Below are 22,614 nucleotides of genomic sequence, written 5' to 3' on the forward strand. Positions count from 1 at the left end.
CGTCCCGCCCACGCCGTGCCGCTCCGGAGCACCACGGGGCTGGCAACCGGCGGGGGAGGACTGCGGGGGGGGGGCTGAAGCCCCGGGATCGCCCCGGCCCCTGGGAAAAGCCCCGGAGAGGGGAGAGGGGAGCCCCCTGCTGGCTCCCGTGGGGCAAGCAGCCTTCCCCCCCAGCTCCCAAACCCTCCGGGCTGCTCCTATGCAAATATATGCAAATGTGGCAACGGGCACCGCCCGTGCCACCGGGGAGGGGTAAAAAATAACCGAGTGGGCTCCGCTGCCTGCGGGCATCCCCCCCCCCCACAAGCACAACCCTGGGAAGGGCTGGGCCTGGAGCTGGCGCTGAGGGGGGGGGAGCCTAGTCCTGAGCTTCAAGAGGAGGGGACGGGCCTGTACGGGGACCCCCGGTGTGCCCCCACCTGGGCAGAGCCCCCCCTCTGCCCTCATCAATAAAGGAGCGACAGCAAAACCAGAGCCCAGGAGCTCAGGGTTGGAGTAAAACACTTTATTTCCAGCAGCCTCCAACCCCACGGGAGAGTCCGGGGGGACTTCCCCATCACCCTATGTGGGGCTGGGGGCGGGGCCACACAGAGCAGCCCCCACCCCTTGTCACTGCTGGGCCAGCTTGGCCGCCTCCGCCTTGATGAGCGCGATCAGGTCCTGGTTGATGAGGAAGACGAAGCGGAGGCTGGCGATCTGCAGGGAGGAGGCAGGGGGTGAGTGGGACTGGACCCCTGAGCCCCCCCCCGGGACCCCTGAGCCGCCCCCAGCTCACCTCCACCACCGAGTTGTTGTTGAGCTTCCACTTGTTGCCGCCAAGCACGGGCCGCCCGTCGATGTAGATGGGGCGCCGGCCCTCATTGGCGATGAAGAAATCCCCGTTGTTCTTCAGTTTGATGACACCTGGAGGGGGGCAGCAGGGCGTGAGGGGGGAGAACAGCCAGAGACCCCCCCCTGAAACAGCCCAGCCCCATTCCCACCTTGCTTGCGGGAGATCTTCCAGGCTGGGCCCTCCAGCGCTAGGTCCACGTCGATCTGGTTGTCCTTGGTGGCTCTGCCCAGCGTGATCTGGGGAGAGGGGAGCATCAGGAGCTGGGGGGGCTCCGTCTGGGGGGGGCTCAACCCCGCACTCACCTCCCGGGAGCGCATGAGGTACCGCACCATCCGGCCCCGCAGCACGGCCAGCGTCTGGCTGTCGAAGTCTGGGGAGCTCATGCCTGCGGGGAGGAGGGCGAGATGGGGGGGGAGCAGACGGATGGCAGGACAGACAGACAGACGGACGGACAGACGGACGGACAGACGGACCAGCTGCTCTCAACTCTCACCCGTGATGCTGTCAACCAGCACCTGCCACTTGTGCAGCTCCTGCTCCAGCTGCCGGATCTCCCGCTTCTGGCGCCGGTCGGCCACGGTCAGCTCTGGGGAGAGAGGGAGAAGGGAGCTGGGGGTGGGGGGGGGGCACCTGACCCCGGCCAACCCCCCCAGATCCCTCCCTGTTGATTTGGGCCCCCCCAGGCCCACCCTGCTGATTTGGACCACCCAGACCTAGCAGCATGGCCAGGAGCGGGCTGCACTCACCGTGCTCCAGCACCTCATCCCGTACATCCCTGCAGAAGAGAAGAGGCAGGATCAGACAGGCCCCCCCCCCAGCACCCTTGCACACCCCCAGCACCCCACTCTGCCCCCCAGGGCCCCCCCAAACCTCACTTCAGCTTGCTGTCATCCAGCATGTCCTCAGCGTCTGAGAAGTTGAGCACTTGGTCCCCCTTGGGCAGCGGCTGTACTGGAAGGTGCAGGAGGGGAGGGAGTGAGGGGCGCAAAAGTAGAAGGGTTTTGGGGGGGCGGCATGGGAGGGGACACACAGGGCACAGGGGGGATGTGGGGCTCACCGGTCTGGTCGTCCAGCAGGTAGTACTGCTTCATGAGCTGCCAGTGCAGCTGCAGGGCCTTGGCCGTCCGTGAGGGGTAGAAGACGTCGGGGTGCTTGTGGAGGAGCTCCTGGAAGGTGTCGAGCGTAGGCTGGCTGCTCTGCAGGGGGGACAAGAGACGCGTGGCACCAAGGACGCCTCTCTGGAGGAGGAGACACCAGCCTGGAGCCCCCCCAGCCCATATTAAACTCCCAGCCCTGCCGTCTCTTACCGATCCCACCTTGTTCAGCAGCTGCTCCTCGGCTTTGCTGAAGAGCACCTTGCTCTGGATGGCGGCGATGGCCTCGGGGTGCAGCTGCCGCATGGCCTGGCAAGCCAGCCTGCGGGGGGGGGGGCGGAGTGAGAGCCCCTGCGTCCCCCGCTGCCCCCCCCCACAGGGGTGGCACTGCCCCCCACCCCTAGGCCCGGCCCCGTGCTTACTTGGAGATGATGGGGTCGTAGAGCAGCGCGTACCAGCGCTCCTGGATCTCCCGCAGGTTGAAGCGGCAGCTGAACTTCACGCCCAAGTGCACCGAGGTGAGGTCGTTGGTCTGGGAAAGCCCCCAGGTGAGGGCACGGCTCCGCCGGGGGCTGCAGACCCCCCCCGCCAGGACCCCAGGGAGAGCCGGGGCCATTACCTGCAGCACAGCGTTGATGAGCAGAAGGTCATCGGCAGGTTTCCAGCGGCCCAGGTCCTTCGTCACCTGCAGGGGCTGCTTGCTCTTTTTCATCCGCTTGGCAAGGCCAGGGGTCGGGACGGGGCTGGGCGCAACTGGGGTGGACACGGACTTGGAAACCTGGGCGGGCAGCGAGGGGCGTTGGGGTCTCCCCGCGTGTCCCAGGCGCCCCGCAACGCCCCCGCTGCCTCCTCACCTTCTTCTTCTCGCTGGAAGAGGGCTCGCTGCCCGAGCAGCGCCCCGGCTCCACGCCGCCGGCGCCCTTGGCCCGGCTGGAGGACTTGGCCAGGCTGCTCTCTACCAGCTCATCGTCGAACTTCTTCCGCTTGATGAACCTGGCGGGCAGGAGGCGGCTCTGGCCCCGCCGCCCCCTCCCCTGCCCGGGGCCGAGCCTGGCCCCGCACCCCCCCGGCCCACCCCCAACCCCCGGTACCGTACCGTGAGGAGCTGCGGCGCTTCGGGATGGCGCCCGAGGCCTGGGCCAAGCCCCGCTTCTGCCCCGCCAGCGACTCCTCGTCCTCGGAGCGACTCGCCGCGCCCGACGCCATCAGGTCAGGGGACAGCACCTCTGGGGGGGGCAGGGGGCGACGGTCCTTGAATGTCCCCGGGGACCGGACCGGGGGGGGACTGGAGGGGAACCGGGGAGGTCCCGGGGCGGGGGCTCGGACGGGCTCTGACCCGTTATGGGGACCGGGGGGGGGGACACGGGAGGTCCGGGGGGAGGGGGGCGGGGGGGTCCTGGGAGGTCCCGGGGGGGGGGGCGGGGGGACCGGGGAGGTCCCGGGGGGGGACCGGAGGGGACTGGGGAGGTCCCGGGGGGGGGGGGGGGGGGACCGGAGGGGACCGGGGGATCCTGAGGAGGAGCCAGGCGGGGTCCCGGGAGGGTCCCGAGGGGATGAGGGGGGCGCGGGGGGACACCCGTGGGGACCCCCGTGGGGCCGCGCCCCCCGCCCCGCTCTCACCATCCCCGGGAGCGGCGGCGGCTCCGCGACGCCCTCGGCCTGGGCGCCTCCATGGACGGGCCGCTTCCGGGTGGCGGCGGAAGCAGTTCTGACGTCAGCCAAAAGGCAGCGCGTGTTGTTAGCCCGGCGCCATCTTGGGTCAGGGCGCCGCCATCTTGGTTGAGGGCAGGGCCGCGCCCTCCTTTTTCCGAAGCGCTGTAGTCGATGGGGCCAACCGGGGCCGGGGACAGGGCCGGGGACAGGGCCGGGCTCCCGGTGTCCCCACGAGCAGGGCCACGGCAGCGCAGGCCCCCGTCCCGGCCATGGAAACCGCCGCACCCATCATGGCCGCTCCCATCATGGCCGCTCCCAGGGACCGCCGCCACATCCATCATGGCGGCACCCACCAGGGCCGCTCCCCCGCCCCACCCATCATGGCCGCTCCCAGCGGCCGCGGCCGCCCCCATCATGGCGGCGCTGCCCCCTTCCGCAGCTCGGCTGCCCCCGGCGCTTCCCCGCTCCCTGCTGGGACCTGGGACCCCCGAACCCCGGCGGGGGGGGGGGGCTGGGGGGGGCGTGGGGCCCCGCCCGGGATCGGCCAAGGCGGGGGGGGCTCGAAGGGACGACACGGGGCGGGGTCGGGGGGGCTGCTCCTTTTATTGGGTTTCATTGAGCGACGCTCGGGGCTGGGCCGGCCCCGGGGGCAGGGTCGGCCTCGTAGGAGGGGGTCGCTGTAGGGTCGAGCCGTCCCCAAGGGGGCTGAGGTGTTCTGGGGACAAGCCAGCCCCCTGGGGACACGCCATCCCTTGGGGACATGCCATCCCTCTGGGGACACGCCAGCCCCCTGGGGACAGGCCATCCCTCTGGGGACACGCCATCCCTTCGGGACAAGCCGTCCCTCTGGAATAAGCCATGCCTTTGGGGACGCACCACCCCTTCGGGGACACGTCAGCCCTTTGGGGACATGCCATCCCTTTGGGGATATGCCAGCCCCTTGGGGACACGCCAGCCCCTTGGGGACGAGCCATCCCTCTGGGGATAAGCCATCCCTTGGGGACAAGCCAGCCCCTCATAGGATGGGGCCATCCCTGTAGGGCCGAGCTGTCCCTACAGGGGACATCCATCCCTCTGGGGACAAGCCACAGCCTACAGCTGAGCCGTCCCCGGGGGCCTTGTCCCAGTGCAAGCAGTTCTGGGTGTGCCTGGCCGAGGCAGGCGTGTGCTGGCACACACGTGCGTGTCCCGACGCATTGCCAAAGGCTCCTTCCCTGGGGCACAGCCAGCAGGGCTGGGGGCTCCGTGTCCCACTTCCCCCTGCGCCCGCTGGGGTCCTGCGGCACGGCCAGCAGCCCCAGGGCTACGCCGAGCTGGGGGTGACGTGCCCGTCGCTGGCCTCGCTCCAGTTCACAGCCCACTCCTTCCTCTGGATGGTGCCCATCTTCTCCTCACGGAACTGCTGCCGCTCCTCCCGCGGGATCTTCACAGCGTGGTACTGCGGCACGGCCGGCGGCGCGTAGCGCGCCCGGCGGAAGAAGCCCAGCTGCGGGGAGCGGGGGGTCAGCACCGGGGGCTGCGGGCAGCGCCTGGCCACGGCTCAGCCCCGCTGGGTGGCACAGGCAGCCAGACGGGATCGGGTCTGGCTCCACGTGCTCACAGCTCTGCGCTTGCCTGTCCCACTGTGCTCCCCCCAGAAGTCACCACGGGGGCATGCACGTTGCACTGGTGCTGCAAACCCTCGCGTATCTGCGTGCCAGCACGGCACGGCCTGGCTCAGCACTGCAAACCCTGGCACGGCCGTGCACCAGCAGCACCGCAGGCTCCTACCCTGCCACCCCGCCGCTGCAAACCCTCATCCAGCCACCCCCGATGCTGCAAACCCTTGCACACCCACATGCCAGCCCTGCAAATCCTCGCACACCTGTGCACCAGCACAGCAAACCCTGGCACACCCACACGCCAGCACTGCAAACCCTCGCACCATGCTACCCTGACGCTGCAAACCCTCTTCCACCCACCCCACTGCTTCAAACCCTCGCACAACTGCATGCAGACACCGCAAGCCCTCATCCCCCCCTCCTGGGCACACTGCACGCCTTCGCACACCCGTGCAGGGGGGCTGCGCGCCCGTGCGCACCCGTGCTGGCTGCTGCTGGCCCGGGGAGCCGGCCCCGCGTTACCGCTGGCCCTCCAGAGCCTGCTTGTCCGCCTCGGAGGGCTGCAGCCTCCGGCGGGCCCGGTAATAGTTAGCGGCGTAGCGGGAGGTTTGGCTGCTCCGCTTGAAGAAGCCGCACTGGGGAGGAAGTGAGAAGGTGAGGCTGGGCACGGCACAGCACGGCACGGCACAGCACTGGTCCAAAGGCATGGCGTGGTACGGCACGGCAGTGCCCTGACACCACGGCACCGCGTGGCATGGCACAGCATGGCGTAGCAGTGGCCCAGCAGCACAGTGTGGCACGACACAGTAGGGGTAGCGTAGCATGGCCAGGGTGGTACGGCACGGCATGGCACAGCCTGGGCACCCCGTATCACAGGGTGGGGGACACATCCTGCCACAGGGACCCCGTCCCCCTCACTCACCTTCCAGAGGATGAAGACCAGCAGGGCCAGGACAAGAATGCCGGCCAGCACGGCCAGGAGGATGACCCACCAGGGCACGCCGCCAGCCACCGCCACCCCAGGGTCCAAGTAGATGGTGACAGGGATCTGGAGACAGCAGCGTGGGTCAGGGGGTGGCGGGGAGGGCGCCGGGTGCCGGGGGTGTGGGGTCAGACCTGCGTGGAGGCGTCCTTCAGCACCAGGTTCTTGATGGAGGAGGTCACCGAGACGCTGGCACGCACAATCAGCTCCACCGAGGTGACGGCCAGGAACTCCTGCAGCGGGGGCATGGGACAGGGCTTGTCCTTGTCCCCATCCCTGTCCCTGTCCCCGTCCCCGTTCCCTTCTCACCTCCAGGAAGGTGCTGTTCCAGAGCCGCCCACGGGCGGTGAGCACGGCGGCACGCTCAAAGCTGTGCAGCGGGCAGCGAAACGCCAGGCAGCGCGCGGTGCCCTGGGCACAGTCCTGGGGGACAAGGGGGTCACAGCGTGGCCACGCGCCCAGGAGCGGGAGCACCCCAGGACTGGGAGCACCCCAGAAACATGAGCATCCTAGGGATGGGAGCACCCCGATAGCAGGAGCACCCCAGCCCCGCTCACCAGTGTCACATTCCTTTTCCTTTCTGCGGGTGCTGGCACCCGCCAGGACCCCACGGCGGGTGCTTCGGTGAGCTCAGTGTCCCCTGGTGGCTCCTGGGGGACAAGGACAGGCATGGAGAGGGGACAGCATCCCCCTCCTCACCGTCCCACTCCCCCCCCCCCACCGTACCAGGGCCAGCAGCAGCGGGTTGGCAGCGGGGCTGCAGGTTGCCCGCGGCCCCGGTGCGGCCGCCAGCTCCAGCTGCAGCGGGTACAGCAGCCACTTCCCATTGCTGATCTCATGGGGCCACTGCAGGGTGAGGAAGGCCGAGCCCAGCGTCTTCAGCGACTGGCCCCGGTTGGAGACCTGCGCGGGACGGTTTGGGGTTGGCTGCATGTGCTGGGGGGGCACGGCTGCGCAACCCCCCCCCCCAGCCCCCCGGACTCACCGTCACCTCGAAGCGCACGGCGCTGCCCACCTGGCTCTCCCGCCGCACTGCGCTCTCGCCCCGCACCACCCCGCCAAAGAAGAGCCGGGGCGGCATGGCCACGCTGCGGAGACACAGTGGTGGGGGTCAGGGGGACCCGGGGGGGGGGGGGGCAGCCCCCACCCCGCTGCCACTCACCCCGTCACGGAGAGAGGCAGCTCGATGACTACGCGCGCCCGAGCCACCACCGGCTCCAGCCCCGGCTGCTCGCTGATCCTGGGGAAAAGAAGGGGATCGGGGGGGGGGGGGGAGCATCGCTCTGAGCCCACCCCCCATGCCACCTGCAGAGCCCCCGCCACCCGCCCCAGCTCACGTGGACAGGGCCAGCTCCACCACCAGGTCCGTGGTCTGGAGGGTGATGCCCAGGGTGCTGAGGATGAGGTAGAAACGCACCTGGGGGCACAGGGCGAGGGTTGGGGCTGGGGGTCCCGGGGAGGATGGGGGGGGCTCAAGGAGCTGTGCCCACCTGGGCTCCACGTTTCATGGGGTTCCCCAGCTCGCACTCCACCTGCGAGCCGTTCTGGTTGGCGAGGCACACCACCGGCTTGTCCTGGGGGCAGAGAGCTGAGGACCTGCTGCGGGCACTCCCCATCCTGCACCCCCGGAACCAGCCCCATCCCAAACCCCAGAACCTCTGGGACCAGCCTCGTCCCAAACCCCAGCACCTCTGGGACCAGCCCCATCCCAAACCCCAGCATCACCTCAGAACCAGCCCCGTCCCAAACCCCATCACCTTTGGGACCAGCCCCTGCCCAAACCCCAGCCCCGCAAGATCCATCCCCCTACATCCATCCCCATCCCACCCCCTCTGCACCCTCAGGACCATCCCCATCCCTCTGCATCCCTGGGACCCCAGATCTGTCCCCACTGCTCCGCCCCCCAAAGCCCCCCTCCCTCGCCCCCCACCCAGCCCCTGCCGCACCGAGGGTGCCCGGCCATCATAGGGGCGCACGGCAGAGTAGGGCAGCTCCTCAGGGAAGGTGGCGGTGAGCACGGCCTCGTGGGCATCGTCCCCGTCCCGCTGCGGCTCCGCAGGGTCCGAGGGCAGGTTGGTGACATGGATCTCCAGGGCCACGTCCTTCTGGTCGCTCATGGCGAAGATGGCAGTGCCATCCTCACCCCTGGGGGGTGGGGGACACAGACCCTGTGAGCCCCCGCCGGGCATCCCCTCCACCCCGTGGGGTGAGGATGTGTTGGGGGGGGAATATGAACAGCGCCCAGCCCCACTCACCTGGGCAGGGGCACGAAATCGGCGTCCCCCAGGCGGGCGCAGAACTGGAAGTGCAGCTGCAGGTTGCTCTGGCAGATCTTGTCGTCCCCGCAGCCCTGCTTCAGAAAGTGCACCTGCGGGGGGGGAGGGGGGGGGGGGGGGACGACACAAAAGGGTCGGGGACACCTCGAGGGAGGCAGCCCCCGAGCTGGCCCCGAGCAGGACGGCTCCTCACCTCGGTGCGCTGGCTGCTGGGCTGCTGGGGGCTGAGCACGGGGGACAGGGGTGGCAGGGTGGCCCCCCGGCTGTGTCGTGTGGCCCCCCGGCTGTGCCGTGCTGCCCCGGCCCCCTGGATGCCGTAGGCGAGGGTGACGGCGATGGGGCGCAGCTTGTCACGGATGCTGTCCTGGGGACAGCAAGAGCAAGGGTGAGGGTAAGGGGGGGGGCATGGGACAGGGACAGGGATGGGACAGGGATGAGGATAGGGACAGGGATGGCACAGGGATGGGGATGGGGATGGGGATGGGGATGGGGATGGGGATGGGGATGGGCCGGGGACAGAGATGAGGATGGGGACAGGGATGGGAAAAGGATAAGGATGGGATGGGGATGGCACAGGCATGGGAATGGGGACAGGGATGGGATGGAGATGGCACAGGGATGGAACAAGGATGGGGACAGGGATGGGGAAGAGGCCAGGGATGGGACAGAAATGCCACAGGGATGAGGACAGGGATGGTGAAGGGACAAGGATGGGGACAGGAATGGATAGGGATGGAGACGGGTCTGGGAATGGGACAGATTTGGAGACGAGGATGGGGACAGGGACAAGGACAGGGTCAGGATCGGGACGAGGACAGGGATGGGGATGGGGACAGGGACAGGGACGGGGACAGGGATGGGGACAGGGACAGGGACAGGGACAGGGACAGGGACAGGGATGGGGACAGGGACAGGGACAGGGACAGGGACAGGGACAGGGACAGGGACGGGGAGCCACCTGGAGCTGGAAGGTGGCTTTGACGCAGGCGCGGGCGCGCTGCCGGGGCAGCTCCACTGTATCCGAGAACTGGTGCTCAGGGTCCGAGGGACGGCGGCCGAGGAAGGTGACGCGGGGGGCATGGCCCAGCCGCCGCCGGTCCATGTCGGCATCGAACACGTATTCCAGCACTGGGGGCAGAGGGACGGGGCCATGCCGGGGTCCCCCCAGCCCCGCAGGGGTCCCGTCCCCTCTGTGGGGGACACGCAGCCCCCCAGCACCTCCCAGCCCCTCTGCCCGTGCCCACTCACCGAGGCGGGGGCTGTAGCTGGCCGGGCTGGCTGTGTAGCTGAAGCAGGCTCGGACATCCACACTACAGGGGCACGGGGCAGAGGTGGAGTGAGACGGGGCGGCCCCAACACCCCCCTCACCCCCCCAGCCACGTGGCACCCACCAGACGCCCTCCTGGTGCTGGCAGTTGCTCTGCTCCAGGTCGATGTTGGGGGGAACCAGGGAGACATTCCTGGAGACGTGGACCACGGGGCGAGCCCTGCGGGGGGGGAGCACGGAGCACGGCGGTGCCGGGCTGGGCCCCACTGGGGGCACCCACACCGTGCACAGCCCCTGCACGGGACCCCCCAGCTGTGCCAAGGGACGGGGGGACCCTGGGTCAGGGGGATGGGGGGACCAGGGGATGGGGAATGCTTAGGGACAGAGGACGCTGCGGGTTAGGGGATGCACAGGGATGGGGGACGCTTGGGGTTACGGGGTGCTTGGGATCAGGGGATGCTTGGGGTTAGGGGATGCTTGGGGTTAGGGGATGTGCATGGATGGGGGATGCTCAGGGTTACGGGGTGCTTAGGGTTACGGGGTGCTTGGGGTTACGGGATGATCGGGATCAGGAGATGCTTGGGGACAGGGGATGCTTGGGATCAGGGGATGCTTGGGGATTAGGGTGCCCTGTTTGGGGCCGGGGGTGCCTGTGGCAGGCACTCACCTGTACAGCACCACGGTGTCAGAGAGGGAGCCGACGAGCAGGTCGGGGTAGAGGTTCCCATCCACATCCAGACCCCCTGAGAGCGCGTACCCGAAGGCCATCACCCCCACGCCCTCCCCGTCCAGGACCTGGGGACAAGGACAGCTGTGACACTGGGAACCGGCAGCGGGAGGCAACGGGGAACTTCCCTCCCCCGAGCTCCATCCTTCACCTGCGCCGGCTTCACCACGATGCCCAGGTTGCTGCCGTGGTAGATGTAGACCTTGCCAGCACCATCAAAGGGGGCTCCCACAGCCAGATCTGTGGGGGGAGAGGCGGTGACGGGGGGGGGGGGGGACGCAGCAGCACCCAGGGATCCCCAAGCCCCCCCAGCGCCCCTCACCCTCGAAGCCGTCCTGGTTGAGGTCCCCGGCAGCGCCCAGGGCGATGCCAAACATGGAGCCGCGGGTGCCGTTGAGGCGCAGGGGGGTGGCGTTGTCCCAGTGCCCCGCCGGGTTGATGTAGACATAGGCGGCCCCCCCGATCTCCTCCTTGCGCTCAAAGAAGTGGGGGGCCCCCACCACCAGGTCCATCCAGCTGCGGGCACGGCAGCCGTGTCACACACCCCCCCCCCCCCCCCCCCCCCCGGGGCCACCCCACAGGGCGGCACTGCGGGTCCCTGGCACCGTGGGTACCGTGGGTACCGTGGGTACCCCCACCCTGTGCCCCCCCCCCCCCCGGCCTCACCCGTCGCTGTTGAGGTCCAGCACGGCCAGGGCATAGCCAAAGGCGGAGGTGAGCTGCTCGCCCCGCAGCACGGCCTCGGGCACCAGGCGCTGGGCACTGTCACGGCGCAGGATGAGCACAGCGCCCGTGTGGTTGGCACGGGGCGCGCCGCTCACGAAGCTCAGCTCCTGCCGCCGCGTCAGGCCCGCGCCCGAGTCCACCGAGAAACCTGCGGGTGGGTTCGGGGTTTTGTTTTTTTTTTTTTGGGGGGGGGGGGGGGGGTGATTTGTACCCAGTCCCCGTCACCATGCCCCACCCGGTGCCCTCTGTCCGTCCGTCCATCCGTCTCTCTCTCTCTGCTCAGCTCCCTGCGTGGCTGGGGGCCCTGGTGCTTTGGGGTGGGGGGCATGGGGATGGGGTGAGGGGGGGGTCCTGCTCGGCTCGTGCCTCAGTTTCCCTGCTCTGTGCTCGATATAGTCTGTACTTGGGGGGGGGGGGGGGTGGCAGAGGTGGGGGGGTCCTGGGGCCTCTTCCAGCTCTGGGGGAAAGCGGGGTGGGGGGGGGGGTGGGGGGTGAGGACCAGCCCCCTCCCTTCCCTGCAGGGCCAGAAGGGAAGATTTTGGGGCCAGAAGGGAAGATTTTGGGGACAGAGCAGCAAGACCTGGAGCGCCCAGATCTCCCTCCCCAGCAGATGCAGAGCCCTCAGGGGCTTGGGGACAGCCCACCCCCAACCCCATGCAGCAGTGGCAGCACCCGACCCCCCCCCCCCCAGCAGCACAGCCCAGCCTGTGCCCAGCCCCCCAGCCCTGCCACAGCCCTCCCAGCCCCCAGGCACCCAGCAGGATGCAGCCCCCATGCACCTCCCCCCCATGCAGAAACATCACTGGAGGGAAAAGCACAGGGACTTGGGGTGCAGGGGGGGGCACGCCAGGCTCAGCACTCAGGTGGGACCCCTGGAATCCCCCCCCCCCCCCCCCGCCCAGTGTCTGCCCCCCCCGCAAGCCTGGCGGTGCCCCCACCACAACCCTGGCACAGCGACAGGACACACGGCCACAGTCAGGGCATGGGGACAGGGGATCCGGGGCGGGGGGGGGGGGGGGGGCACAGGCACCACACGGACCCAAAACGGTCCCGGGGGCATGGGGGCGGCACGGGGCAGGGCACAGCCACGCGTGTGTAGGGTTGGGTGTGCAAGGGGCTGTGTGCGCACACCTGGGTGTGCAGAGGGGGGTGCACTGGAGGGGGGGGGCGTGCAAAGCGAGCTGGGCGCGTGCACACGCGTGTGTCTGTGTGTGTGCATGTGTGTGTGTGCTGGGGGCCTGGAGGCTGCAGCAGCTCCGCTCTCCTCTGCTCTGCACAGACATGGGGCGGGGGGACACCGACACGACACGGCTCCAGGGGGTGGCACACGGGGGGGGGGGGGGGGGGGGGTTGGCTCCGGGGGGTGGCACACGGGGACGCGGCGATGCCGCGTACGAACCCAAGTAGCTATTCTGGGGCACGTCGCCGGCCGCGCCGGGCACCTTCTCGTTGGGGTCTGGGCTTTTGTACACCAGCTGGTCGGGGTCTGAGCTATCAACGTTTGTCACAAACAACAAACCTGCGCCCGGCGGGCCGAGAGAGAAAGAGGGGGGGGGGGTGGTCAGGGAGGGCGCCGGGGTTGGGGCAGGCTGGAGCCGGGCGGGGGGGTCCGGGGGGCTCCCCATGCCACGCCGGGCTCCGCCGTGCCCGTACCCAAGTAGCTGTTGGCAGGCACGGGGATGAGCGAGGGGTCCTGGTCCTTCTCGCCCCCCGCTTCGTAGGGGCCGTCGTCGTAGCGCAGCGGGTCGAGGGAGCTCTGGTTAAGCAGCTCCACACGCAGGTTCCCTGCCAAACCGAGGAGGGGTCAGAGGGGCTGGGGGACCCTCCCGGGGGGACCCTCCCGAGGACCGTCCTGCTGCACGGGGACAAAAGGGGCGCCGGAGATGTTGGCTGTCCCGCGGAGCTGTGAGCGTGGGAGGGGTCTTGCCCTCGCCGGGCGTCCCGCAGCACGGACACGCAGCCGTGCACCCACAGCCGTGCGCATGCACACGGCCCCCACGACTCACCCAGCACCCACACGTGCACACGCTTACACGCATGCACCCCACACACATATGCACACACACACACGCGTGCACACACACCCCACCGTGGTGCTCCCACCCGCAGCATGCGCACACTTACCGGCACGTGTGCGCAAACCCAAGCACACGTGGACATGCACCCCGCTCACACCCACTGCTGCGCTCGCACCCGCTCATGCCCCTGGGCGCCTGCCCACGCTCACCCTTCCAGTTGTAGGTGCCGGGGGCCCCGAAGAGGATGTAGTGCTGGTCGGGGCTGAAGGCGGCGGCCAGGCCCTGCTGGCAGAAGCCGAAGCGGTCGTGGCCCTGCGGCCGCCCCTCGCAGAACTTCCACTCGCCGCCGTCCAGCTCGTCGCGCACCCGCAGGTCCTGGCTCAGCACGAAGCAGCGCCCGATCACGTCCCGCGTCTCCAGGGGCTGCCGCACCCGGTTCCGCGCCTCGTACAGGTGGGCGCAGGTCTGCGAGCGGGGGCGGCGTCAGGAGGCTGCGGGGCACCCCCGCCACCTCCCCGCTCCCTGCCAGTGTCCCCCCTGACCCCCCTCGCCGGGTGCTCACCACGATCTTGCCGCCGGCGCCCTGGCTCTTCACGCTCACCCCCAGCCACTGGTTCTCTTTGCTCTCTCTCTGCAGGTCCACTTGGGGGGGGGGCAGGGGAACAGCATCAGCGCTGCCGTCCCCATCCCCTCCATCCCCTCTGCCCCCTGCGGGGGGGGCCGAGCACCTCACCTCCCTCGTCGATGGGCACCCGCCAGCAGTCAGAGAGCTCGGGGGTCAGCGGGCAGGCGAAGAGCCCCCCGGTGCGGTTGGCAGCTTGGCTGGGCAGCGCCGGCGCCAGGGGGGCCCCCACCAGCAGCCTGCAGGGACGGGGAGCCCCCCGGTCAGGGCACGTGCGTGTGGATGTGTGTTCCCCCCCTCCCCCCCCACCAGCACTGCTGGCTTTGCACGCACGCTGCCAGCTTTGCACGCTCGCCCCCCACACACCCCCTCGCCACGGCCCCCTGCCCGCCACCCCCGTGCAGCTGTCCCCGCGCTCCCACCCCGATTTCACAGCTGCGGGCACTGCATGTGCCCAGCTCGGTGCCAGCGCGGCCGAGCAGCCACGGCCCCAGCACGGCTCTTCCCAGGCCTCAGAGCGCCCCGGCCCCCCCTGGCCCCATCCCCCTGAGCTCCCCCCGGCCCCCCCATGTCCCGTGGGGAGGGGTCTCAGCCCCGTCCCGCTGTGCCCTGAGGAGCGTGGAGGTGGCGGCTCCCCTGTGGCCGTGGGGCACCCCCTGGCCTGTCCCCGGGGGACGATGGCCTCAAGACACAAAGGAGCCCCAGGAGGGGACGGAGAGGCAGAGCTGGTAAAAATAAACTGGAATTCACTCAAAATAACTCGGCAGCAACATGCCCAAAAAAGGAGGGAGCCAGGAGCAGGCACGGGCGCGTCCCCCCACACTGGGCAGTGCCCGGGGTGCCCGGGCCAAGGCTCCAAGTAAGGAGCTCGGGGCTGAGGCTGCCCCCGGAGATGCTGGGGCTGGGGGGACTGGAGGGGACGAGCAGGGGGACACCGGTGCTGGTCCCACGACTGGTGCTGTGCCTGTGCTGTGCCCAGTGCCTGGTGCCATGCCCGGTGCCATGCCCAGTGCCCGGTGCCATGCCCCGTTCCATGCATGGTGCCATGCCCGTGCTGTGCCCGGTGCCATGCCCGGTTCCCGGTGCCGGTGCCCCGTGCCCGGTTCCCGGTGCCGTGCCCAGTTCCCAGGGCCTGCCCAGTGCCCAGTGCCACGCTCGATTCCCAGTGCCAGTGCTGTGCCCGGCTCCTGGTGCTGTGCCCAGCACCCAGTGCCGGTGCCATGCCCGGTTCCCGGTGCCGTGCCCGGTTCCCGGTGCCACGGAGCACAGCACGATGCCAGCAGCTCCACAAGCACCTGCCGGGAGCTCCAGCACCGGGCAGGGAGCGCCAAGGGCCCGGCGGCGCCAGGAATGTCGAGAGGGCGGCAGCGGGGGCCGGGCGGCTCCCACCGGCGCCACCGCGCTGGCGCCACCAGCCCCGACCGGGGGCGCACTGGGCACGGGGTGGGGGGGGCTGCGGGACCCCCGGGGCTCCCCCCGCTCGGCTCCTCGCCTTCGTGTCCCCCCGCTCCGTTGCAGCTGGGCCCCCCCCCCCGGGGCCGGCGGCTCCCCTGGCACGCGGGTGGGCGTCCGGCGGCTGGGCACCGAGCGGGGCGTGGGGGCGGCGGGGACGGGGCCGGGGCTGGAGGAGGGGGGGGGGGGGGGGTCCGGCGGCCGAACGCGCGTGTCCCCCCCACCCCCCCAGCACCCCGGGGCTCCCCCCCAGCACCCCGCTTCCCGCTGAATGACCCCGGGGCCGCCGGAGGCGGGGATGGGGAGGGGGCCGGGGGGGTCTCCGCGGCGCAGCCCCCCCCAGGCGCTCACCAGCTGGCCGGCTCGGGGCTGAGCTGCCGGTGCAGGGCCACCGAGAAGCCGAAGAGGCTGCCCTTGGCGCCGTCCTTCAGCAGCGTGCTGCCCGCGTCCAGGTTGAAGGCGGCGCTGCCCAGCAGCGGCAGGCACAGCCAGGGCAGCCAGCGCGGCCCCGCCATGGCGCCCCGCTCCCCCGCCGCTCCCCGCCGCTCCCGGCCGCTCCCCGCCGGCCGCTCCCCGCCGCTCCGGTCCGCCCCCCGCCCCTGCGGGCCCGGCTGGCGGCCAGCGCGGCCCCCGCCCCGCGGCGAGTGACAGGCGGGGGGACGGCGGGGCTGGGACACGGCACGGGGACGCGGCTGTGGCACTGCGCGGTGACAGCGCACGGGGACGCGCCGCGGGGATGCCGCACCGGGATGCTGCGTGGGGACGGTGCAACGGGACGCACCGTGGGGACACCGCATGGGGACACTGCAGAGGGACACACCGTGGGGACACCGCACAGTCACACTGCTTGGGGACACACCACGGTGACACTGCACGGGGACACACCACGGGGACACTGCACGGGGACATGGCTGTGACACCGCACAGTGACAGCGCACGGGGACACACCATGGGGATGCTGCACGGGGACGGTGCAACGGGACACACCGCGGTGACACTGCACGGGGACACTGCAGCGGACACAGAGTGGTGACACAGCGTGGTGACACTGCACAGAGACGCACGGCGATGACACACCACGGTGACACAGAGCGGTGACACCGCACAGGGACGGCTCACCGGGACGCTGCACCGGGACACGGCACCGGCACACGCCGTACCCGGCCCGGCGCTGCCCAGCGTGCTGCAACGCATCGCGTCCTGTGCCCGTGCCCCCGGACACATGCGGGGTGCTGGCACCCCCATTGCACAGCACCCCCAGTTGCAGTGCTCAGCAGCCCCATCGCAGTGCACAGCACCCCCACTGCACCGCAGTGCACCCCGAGTTGCCCTACACAGCACCCCACAGCGCACAGCACCCCAAGTTGCAGTGCCCCCCCCCACACTTTGCACACCCCCCCCTTTGCACCCCACATCACAGCACACCCCGTTACACCACACCACAGCACCCCCCCACACACTTTGCACCCCCCCCCCCCGTGCCCCCCCAAGCGCTGTGGGACGTTTGCCACCACGCACCAGGCTCATGCCCCGCCCCCCCCCCGCCACCCCAGCACCCCCCCCCCCAGCACCCACCATGGGGCACCCCTGGGTGGGGTCAACCCCCCCCCCAGCAGGACTGGGACCCACACTGGGGTGGGGGGAGCGGGCAGGGGGTGCACCGCGGGGCCAGGCCCCCCGGGAGCGAGCAGCCCCGCGCCCCCGCAGCGGCCTGGGGGGGGCAGTCATATTTTCCAGCCCGGGGGCTATTTTTAACCACTGCCGCTCCCCCCAGGCCCGCAGAGATGGCTGGGAGTTGGCTGAGCCGCTCGGCCCTGCGGGAGCTGCGCTGACCTCTTCCTCCTCCTCCTCCTCCTCCTCCTCGCCGCTGGCCTGGGGGTGAGGTGGGGGAACGAGCCCCCCCCCCCCCCCCCCCCCAACACCTGGCTGCCGTCCAGCCCCCCACTCCCCCCCCCCCCGAGCCTCCAAATCCCTTCCCGCTGGCCTGGCCACCGTGGGAAAGAGGCGGTCACTTCCCGGGGGGGGGGGGGGGGGGCAGAGAATGGGAATGGGAACGGGAATGGGAACGGGAATGGGAATGGGAACGGGGCTGCTCTGTGCCAGCGCCCCCCTGGCCCCCTGCCCACCCCCGGCCACCGCTGGAGGAAAGGAGGAAGAAGAGGAAGAGGAGGAGGAAGGAGGAGGAGGAGGAGGAGGAAGAAACCCCCAGGGTCCCTTTTCTGCCCCCCCCCACTGCACCCAGCCAGGCTCCCTCAGCCCCCCCAGGCTCCCAAACAGACCCCTACAGCACCCCCAGCCCCTAGGGGTCCCTGTAGCCCCCCCCTCAGCCAGACCCCTATGGCCACTGCGGGCCCCCCAGGCCCCCACCTGGGACCCCACAGCCTCCGCCCCAGGCCCCTGTGGGTCCCCACAGCCCACCCCCCAGGTCCCGGTGCCCCACCTCAACCCCTATAGGTTCCTCGGGCCCCTATAGCCCCCCTATTCCCCAGACCCTAAAGGCTCCTCAGGCCCCTATAGCGCCCTCTAGGGTCCTATGCCCCCTCCACACCCCTATAGCACTCCTTGGGCCCCTATAGCACCCCCTGGGCCCCTGAAGAGCCCAATCAGACCCCTATAGCGCTCCTTGGGCCCCTATAGCGCTCCTTGGGCCCCTACAGCGCCCAGTCAGACCCCTGTAGTGCTCTTTGGTCCCTGTAGTGGCCCATCAGCCCCCTATAGTGCTCCTTGGCCTCTATAGCACCCCATCAGCCCCCTACAGTGCTCCTTGGGCCCCTATAGCACCCAGCCACACCCCTATAGCACTCCTTGGGCCCCTATAGCGCCCCATCATCTCCCTATAGCACCCCCTCGGTCTCTATAGGGCCCAATCAGGCCCCTATAGGGTCCCCTCTAGGGTCCCATGCCCCCTCCACACCCCTATAGCGCTCCTTGGGACCCTAGAGCACCCCCGGGCCCCTACAGTGCCCCATTAGACCCCTATAGTGCTCCTTGGACCCCTATAGCGCCCCCCCCCGGCCCCTATAGCGCTCCTTGGGTCCCTATAGCACCCCATCAGCTCCCTATAGCACCCCCTGGGCCCCTATAGTGCTCCTTGACCCTTATAGGGCCCCTTCAGCCCCCTATAGCGCTCCTTGGGCCCCTATAGCATCCCCTTGGCCTCTATAGTAGCCCATCATCTCCCTATAGTGCTCCTTGGCCTCTATAGGGCCGATTCAGGCTTCTATAGCGCCCTCTAGGGTGCTATGCCCCCTCCACACCCCTATAGCGCTCCTTGGGCCCCTATAGCACCTCCTGGGCCCCTAAAGAGCCCAATCAGACCCCTTACAGTGCTCCTTGGCCCCTATAACGCACCATCAGCCCCCTACAGCGCTCCTTAGCCCCCTATAGCACCCAGCCACACTCCTACAGCGCTCCTTGGGCCCCCATGGCGCCCTATCAGCTCCCTGTAGCATACGCCCTCAGCCTCTATAGGGCCGAATCAGGTCCCTATAGCGCCCTCTAGGGTCCTATGCCCCCCCCACACCCCTATAGCGCTCCTTGGGACCCTAGAGCACCCCCTGGGCCCCTACAGAACCCCATTAGACCCCTATAGTGTTCCTTGGGCCCCTATAGCGACTGGCCCCCCGGGCCTTATAGCACTCCTTGGGCCCCTATAACACCCTATCAGCTCCCTATAGCGACCTCCCCCCGGCCCCTATAGTGCTCCTTGGCCCCTATAGGGCCCCTTCAGCCCCCTATAACGCTCCTTGGGCCCCTATAGCACCTCCTGGGCCCCTACAGCGCCTAATCAGACCCTTATAGTGCTCCTTGGCCCATATAGCGCCCCCCCTCCAGCCCCTATAGAGCTCCTTGCACCCCTCTAGCACTCCATCAGCTCCCTGTAGCACCCCCTGGGCCCCTACAGCACCCAGTCAGACCCCTATAGTGCTCCTTGGGACCCTACAGCGCCCCCCCCGGCCCCTATAGCGCTCCTTAGGCCCCTCTAGCACCCCATCAGCTCCCTATAGCACCCCTGGGCCCCTATACCCCCCCCCCCAGGCCCTGTAGTGCTCCTTGGCTCCCATAGGGCCCCTTCAGCCCCCTATAGCGCTCCTTGGCCCCTACAGGTACCCTCCACACCCCTAGAGCACTCCTTGGGACCCTAGAGCACCCCCTGGGCCCCTACACTGCCCCGTTAGACCCCTATAATACTCCGTGGCCCCTATAGCGCGCCCCCCCCCAGGCCCGTATAGCACTCCTTGGGCCTTACAGCACCCCATCAGCTCCCCATAGTACCCCCTGGGCCCCTACAGAGCCCAACCAGCCCCCTGTAGCGCTCCTTGGGCCCCTAGAGCACCCCCTGGGCCCCTATAACGCCCAATCAGAGCCCTATAGCTCTCCTTGGGCCCCTATAGGGCCCCTATAGCGCCCCACCAGCTCCCTGTAGCACCCCCTCGGCCCCTATAAGGCCCCACCAGCCCCCTATAGGCCCCCACCAGCTCCCTATAGGGCCCCCACCAGCCCTCTATAGCGCCCCCGCCACCCCCCCAGCTCCTCCCCGTCCCCATCAAGCCCCGCGGCGGGGCGGGGCGGCGGTGACGCCATGACGCAGGGCGACGCACAGCGGGGCCGCCATGCTGTCCCGGCTGCTGCGGGAGCACCAGGCGCGGCAGGGCGAGCGGCGCGAGCTGCAGGGTGAGCGCTGCCATGGCGACCGCCGCGCCCCGCCCCCGCGCCGCGCGCCCATTGGCCGGCGGCGCCGGCAGCCGCGCCGCCCCATTGGCCCGCGGCGCCGCCAATCGCAGAGGGGGGGGCCGCGGCGGTGTCCGGGTGGGGTCGGGGGGGGGGGGGGGGGGAGGGAAGCGGTGCGTGATGTCACGGCCCGCGCGGGCGTGACGTCAGGCGGCGCGGCGCTGACGTCACGGCGCTGACGTCACGGCCCGCGCGCTGACGGCTGCGTCCCGCAGAGCGGCGCCGCAGGGAGGCGATCGCCGCCGCCACGCGCCTGACCGAGGCCCTGGTGGATCACCTGAACGTGGGGTGAGCGCGGGGACCCCCCGGGACCCCCCCCCCCCCCCCCGGGACCCCTCCTCCCTCGGGACCCCCCCCCCCCCGTTCCCCTCTGACACCGGCCACACTTTGGGACCCTCACCCCAAACCTGGGAATAGTCCCCCCCATCCCCCCCCCCAATAATCTCCCCATCACCCCCCAATAACGCCCCCATCGCCCCCCGTTACCCTCCCATCATGCCGTCACCCCCCCATTAACCCTCATCACCCTCCCCTTTAACCTCCATCAACCCCCCCGTTATCCGTTAACCTCCATCACCTCTTCTGTCACCTCCCCCTTGACCCCCATTAACCCCCATCACCCTCCATTAACCCCCATAACCCCCCCTTGACCCCCATTACCCCATATCACCCATCGTTCCCCCATTAATCCCCGTCACCCCCCATTAACCCCCATCACCCCCCATCACCCCCCCATTGACCCCCATATCACACATCACTCCCCCATCACCCCACCACCACCCCCGTTAACCCCCATTACCCCCCATCACCCCCAATCACCCATGACCCCCCCACCCCCCTTGACCCCCATTACCCCCATATCACCCATCACCCCCCCATTAACCCCCACCACCCCCCCGTTAACCCCCATCACCCCCCATCAACCTCCAATCTCCCATCACCGCTTGTTGACCCCCACTAACCCCCCATCACCCCCCACTGACCCCCATTACCCTCATGTCACCCATTAACCCCCATAACCCCCCCATCATCCCCAAATCACCCATCACCCCCTGCCATCCCCCCGCTGACCCCCATTACCCCCATATCACCCCTCACCCCCCCATTAACCCCCATCACCCCCCGTTGACCCCCATATCCCCCCTCACCCCCCCACTGACCCCCCCACTCCCCCTTTGACCCCCACTAACCCCATATCACCCGTCACCCCCCCCATTAACCCCCCCATTAACCCCCCCCACCCCTCACACACCCCCATATCACCCATCACCCCCCCATTGACCCCACTAACCCCATATCACTCGTCACCCCCCCCATTAACCCCCCCCCACCCCTCACACACCCCCTAATCCCCCGTCGCCTCCCCGTTGACCCCCGTCGCCCCCCCGTTGACCCCCGTCACCCCTCACCCACCCCAAATTCCCCCCCCCGCACCCCCCCAGGGTGGCCCAGGCCTACGTCAACCAGCGCAAGCTGGACCAGGAGGTGAAGACGCTGCAGGCGCAGGCGGCGCAGTTCGCCAAGCAGACGGGGCAGTGGATCACCATGGTGGAGAACTTCAACCAGGCCCTCAAGGTGGGCGCGGGACCCCCCCCCCAGACCCCCCCCCCATCACCAGCAGCACCCTGACACCCCCTCGTTCCCCCCCCCCCCCAGGAGATCGGCGACGTGGAGAACTGGGCGCGCAGCATCGAGCTGGACATGCGCACCATCGCCACGGCGCTGGAGTACGTCTACAAGGGGCAGCTGCAGCCCGCCTGCTCCTGAGCGCCCCCCCCGGGGGGGTGCCCCCCCCCGTCACCCCCCCTCGCACACAGAATAAAGCCGCGGTGAGGGGCGGCGCGGCCCTGGCTGCCCCCCCTAAGCCCCCTCATCCTCTTTAACGCTAAACCCGGCTCTGAGGCCCCTTTTTCTCCGGACAAAGGCGCCTTCGGGGCGCTAATCCCCGGGGACTGGGGGGGGGGTGGCAGCGGGTCCTGTGTCCGTCCACCCCCCCCCCCCCAACCCCTCCAGGCCCCAATGGGGCCCCCAGGCGCCAGCTTTGGCCCCAGGCCCCAGGGGAGGAGCGGCTGCAGCCACCCCCTCCCCGGCTCAGACCAGCTCTGTTGCTGCTGCCACCACTGTGCCTGGAGCCCGCTGCCCCCAAAGGTAGGTCCCCCCCCCCTGTGCCCCCCCCCATGGGGCAGCTCAGCCCCTGTCTGCCCCCCCAGGTGCTGGGGACCCAGGGTGGACACTGGCTGCTCCCCCATCCCCATAGGGCACTTTGGGGGGGGGGGGGTGCAGTGTGGCACCCCCAGAGCCTGAGGCTGAGCCTGGACCCCCCCCATCCCAGCCCCATGGAGAGTATTTGGGGGGGGGGGGGGGCGCAGTGTGGCACCTCCAGAGCCCCCACAAATAGGGCTGGGGGGGGCACAGCCCTATAGGGCTTCTATATGGGGGGGGTACAGGACACAGACAGGGCATGAGGGCCCCCCCCCCCCGTGTGGGGTGGGAGCAGGGGGGGAACGTGGGGGTGTCCCTGCTCTGGGTTGTGGCTGAGTTGGGGTGGGGGGGGAGCAGCTGGGAATCCCCCCCCCCAGATCACGGCCAAATGCTGACCCCTTGCACCTAGCTAATCCCCGTCACGCCATGGC

General features: G+C 69.7%; 3 protein-coding genes across 7 annotated transcripts; 1 reads left to right on the top strand and 2 right to left on the bottom strand.

Annotated features, from left to right (window-relative positions):
- Positions 1-484: 484 nt before the first annotated feature.
- On the bottom strand, positions 485-3,635 carry MCRS1 (microspherule protein 1). Of its 5 annotated transcripts, none has more exons than XM_035571647.2 (14): positions 3,547-3,635; positions 3,023-3,152; positions 2,781-2,919; positions 2,546-2,704; positions 2,349-2,458; positions 2,149-2,248; positions 1,890-2,028; positions 1,708-1,783; positions 1,579-1,607; positions 1,326-1,418; positions 1,135-1,217; positions 981-1,068; positions 776-903; positions 485-696 (listed from the first exon to the last, which is right to left on the bottom strand). In XM_035571647.2, the coding sequence occupies exons 2-14, from the start codon at positions 3,130-3,132 to the stop codon at positions 610-612; spliced, it is 1,341 nt and encodes a 446-aa protein (XP_035427540.1). In that variant the 5' UTR covers positions 3,133-3,152; positions 3,547-3,635; the 3' UTR covers positions 485-609. The 5 variants fall into 5 exon arrangements, with proteins under 5 accessions (XP_035427540.1, XP_035427541.1, XP_035427539.1 ...); XM_035571648.2 differs by having other exon boundaries at positions 1,162-1,217; positions 2,140-2,248; XM_035571646.2 differs by having other exon boundaries at positions 2,140-2,248.
- A 566-nt stretch (positions 3,636-4,201) lies between these two features.
- Positions 4,202-15,765, bottom strand: ITGA7 (integrin subunit alpha 7). Its single transcript, XM_035571662.1, has 26 exons — positions 15,602-15,765; positions 13,910-14,037; positions 13,739-13,818; positions 13,386-13,641; positions 12,812-12,943; positions 12,558-12,677; positions 11,099-11,306; positions 10,755-10,948; positions 10,584-10,672; positions 10,373-10,500; positions 9,830-9,925; positions 9,687-9,748; positions 9,397-9,566; positions 8,632-8,802; positions 8,418-8,530; positions 8,109-8,307; positions 7,653-7,736; positions 7,500-7,579; positions 7,325-7,402; positions 7,148-7,250; positions 6,889-7,065; positions 6,720-6,812; positions 6,472-6,585; positions 6,297-6,395; positions 6,103-6,228; positions 4,202-5,065 (listed from the first exon to the last, which is right to left on the bottom strand). Exons 1-26 carry the CDS (start codon positions 15,763-15,765, stop codon positions 4,883-4,885), a joined length of 3,447 nt encoding a protein of 1,148 aa, XP_035427555.1. The 3' UTR covers positions 4,202-4,882.
- Positions 15,766-19,806: 4,041 nt separating this feature from the next.
- Positions 19,807-21,871, top strand: BLOC1S1 (biogenesis of lysosomal organelles complex 1 subunit 1). The gene is made up of 4 exons (XM_035571641.2): positions 19,807-19,924; positions 20,197-20,269; positions 21,424-21,556; positions 21,638-21,871. The coding sequence occupies exons 1-4, from the start codon at positions 19,864-19,866 to the stop codon at positions 21,746-21,748; spliced, it is 378 nt and encodes a 125-aa protein (XP_035427534.1). The 5' UTR covers positions 19,807-19,863; the 3' UTR covers positions 21,749-21,871.
- Positions 21,872-22,614: the final 743 nt, after the last annotated feature.

The sequence above is a fragment of the Cygnus atratus genome, chromosome 29 (genome assembly GCF_013377495.2).
Source record: "Cygnus atratus isolate AKBS03 ecotype Queensland, Australia chromosome 29, CAtr_DNAZoo_HiC_assembly, whole genome shotgun sequence".
NCBI lineage: Eukaryota > Metazoa > Chordata > Aves > Anseriformes > Anatidae > Cygnus > Cygnus atratus.